Genomic DNA, 2,916 nt, shown 5'->3' with positions numbered 1-2,916 from the left:
AATTATATGCTGTCCATCATTGGAATCATTGCAACTCTCAAGTTCCCATGAAATTTTGAAACATACTGACCACAGTCAACTGCACGTAATTCGTCCGATCGGATACAGTTGAGTGCAACGTTGCCAAATAAGAGTTGATCAACGTCGTCCACAGCCAATTGAAATTGAAAATTGATTCAAATTTCTACACTTGTAGAATTGTCAACATATAAATTAGTGTGGGAGAGTGGAGTATCTAGGCCTACTTTCAATCTCCATCGGACTATTTTCGTGCGGTTGACCATAGTATTCAGACAACTCCATTGGTGGAGATGGCCATGAGTTTGAAACGCGGAGAGCAAAATAAGTGGATTGAGGAGGATAAGGTGATGGTGAGGAGAAGGGGGAGGGAGAGAAGGTGGAGAAAAAAGGGGAGTAAAGGGACGAGATCCTAAGAAGAATAGTGTTGAATGTTGAGAAAGACAGGAAATAAATGGTTTGTGTTTGAATAATTTGGGAAGGAGGAAGTGAAGGCCCATAATACATGATAGAGGATCCTCGGCTACTTCTCTCGCTCTCTTATTATGAGACCTTACACCCCTCACCACCTTCTAAAAACCTCAGGTAACTGCCAACCCTCTATGAATACCCTCTTAAGCCCCGTTCACCGCCATGGCTAAACCTCCCCACCAACCGCTTACATTGACAATTGACCACCCGTGAGAATAGAGTTGAAGATTACATCAGCAACTAGACGAAACTTTATTTATAATCCGGGTCCTGTAGCTTTGCCTATCGGCGGAGGGCCACGAGATTACAATACTATACGTTGAAAACATCGGACATTTTTGGAAATTTACTTTTCCATGAGCAACAGATTATCTTGTATCTTCTCAGAAGCAACTTGTTGCATCCGAGAAGCTACATGAGGAGCTTTTTGGAGTTATATCCTTTTAGCACAACACAGGCTATCAGCTGACATTCGTTCAACATGCTCTTTCCATTGTTGGTGTTACGATGCAACTCTCTCATTCATAAAGATCTCTGTGTGTTGAGAGCTTTCTTCATCTGGGGCCTCTGAAGCCTGATGTTTTTGCAAAGCCGTGATATTACGCCGCGAATCATATTTTGCGTTGTCATGCTGCAAATCTGGAGTACGCAGAGTACTCACTTTCGCATTAGTGCGGAAAAGTGATTCTTTGCAGCCTGCAATCAGTGCACAAATGGTCACTTTTCAGGGTATCTGTAGGAAAATATTATTCCTGACTAGGAGGTAACCCGTGCTCCGCAAGGATCTAAGCAAAATCTTGAAAAACTGATCACTAGACCTACTTGAATCTTGACGAACTCAAAATAGGCCTATAAGAATCCTCGGTAAATTAAGAATCTGTATGCAGTATTCCAAGTTGATCAGTCAAGTAGTTCAGACGTCGTGATGATGCGACATTCGTGAATTTCCTATCCCGTACAATTATAACCCGATTATTTATCATATTATATATTATAGCAATTATATGCTGTTCATTATTGGGATCATTGCAACTCTCAAGTTCCTATGAAATTTTGAAACTTACTGACTACAGTCAACTGCACGTAAGTCGTCCGATCGGATACAGATGAGTGCAACGTTGCCAAATGAGAGTTCATCAACGTCGTCCACAGCCAATTGAAATTGAAAATTGATTCAAATTTCTACACTTGTAGAATTGTCATATAAATTAGTGCGGGAGAGTCGAGTATCTAGGCCTACTTTCAATCTCCATTGGACTATTTTCGTGCGGTTACCCATAGTATTCAGACAACTCCATTGGTGGAGATGGCCATGAGTTTGAAACGCGGAGAGCAAAATAAGTGGATTGGGAAGGATAAGGTGATGGAGAGGTGAAGGGAAAGAGAGAGAAGGTGGAGAAAAAAAGGGAGTAAAGGAACGAAATCCTAAGAAGAATAGTGTTGAATGTTGAGAAAGACAGGAAATAAATGGTTTGTGTTTGAATAATTTGGGAAGGAGGAAGTGAAGGCCCATAATACCTGATAGAGGATCCTCGGCTACTTCTCTCGCTCTTTTATTATGAGACCTTACACCTCTCACCCCCTTCTAAAAACCTCAGGTAACTTTCAACCCTTTACGAATACTCTCTTAAGCCCCGTTCACCGCCATATCTAAACCTCCCTACCAACCGCTTACATTGACAATTGACCACCCGTGAGAATAGAGTTGATGATTACATCAACAACTAGACAAAACTTTATTTATAATCCGGGTCCTGTAGCTTTGCCTACAGGGCAGTAGCTTTCGGCGGAGGGCCACGAGATTACAATACTATACGTTTGAAAACATCAGACAATTTTAGAAATGTATCTTTCCATAAGCAACAGATTATCTTTTGTATCTTCTCAGAAGCAACTTGTTGCATCCGAGAAGATACACAAGGAGCTTTTTGGAGTTATGTCCTTTTAGCACAACACAGTGTACATCAGCTGGCATGCTCTTTCCATTGTTGGTGATACGTTGCAACTCTCTCATTCATAAAGAATCTCTGTGTGTTGAGAGCTTCCTCCATCTGGGGTCTCTGAAGCCTGATGTTTTTGCAAAGCCGTGAATATTACGCCGCGAATTATATCTTGCCGATATGCCGTCTTAAAGTCTCGGAGGTTAATCTACCTCCGCTAGCAGACTGAAGGGTACAACGCCTTAGTCGATCAGGCTATCCTACCCGACTCAACCAGAAGCGCATTTTTCTATTTGGATTGGATGAACCCGCCGAAAAACCTTCGAGTTTGGCAGGACGATTAATTGTTTGAATTGCGAATAGATATTCTGATTTGATGACAGTTCCATCAAATGAATATTGTTAAAATTTATTTCTGTCCTATTCAAAGGAGGAAGGATGAAAAATATGATTATTCGGTGAATCACTATTCAGTTTAACAAGTTAT

General features: G+C 41.2%; 1 protein-coding gene across 1 annotated transcript in view; it reads left to right on the top strand.

Annotated features, from left to right (window-relative positions):
* Positions 1-311: 311 nt before the first annotated feature.
* Positions 312-2,916, top strand: part of LOC111061583 (neuropeptide SIFamide receptor-like) — a 48,750-nt gene continuing 46,145 nt past the window's right edge. The window contains exon 1 of the mRNA XM_039435310.1: positions 312-371. Coding sequence (XP_039291244.1) covers positions 312-371 — 60 coding nt within the window. The remainder of the gene's footprint in view (positions 372-2,916) is intronic.

The sequence above is a fragment of the Nilaparvata lugens genome, chromosome 9, assembly GCF_014356525.2.
Source record: "Nilaparvata lugens isolate BPH chromosome 9, ASM1435652v1, whole genome shotgun sequence".
Lineage (NCBI taxonomy): Eukaryota > Metazoa > Arthropoda > Insecta > Hemiptera > Delphacidae > Nilaparvata > Nilaparvata lugens.
This window is presented reverse-complemented; position numbering and strand designations above follow the sequence as displayed.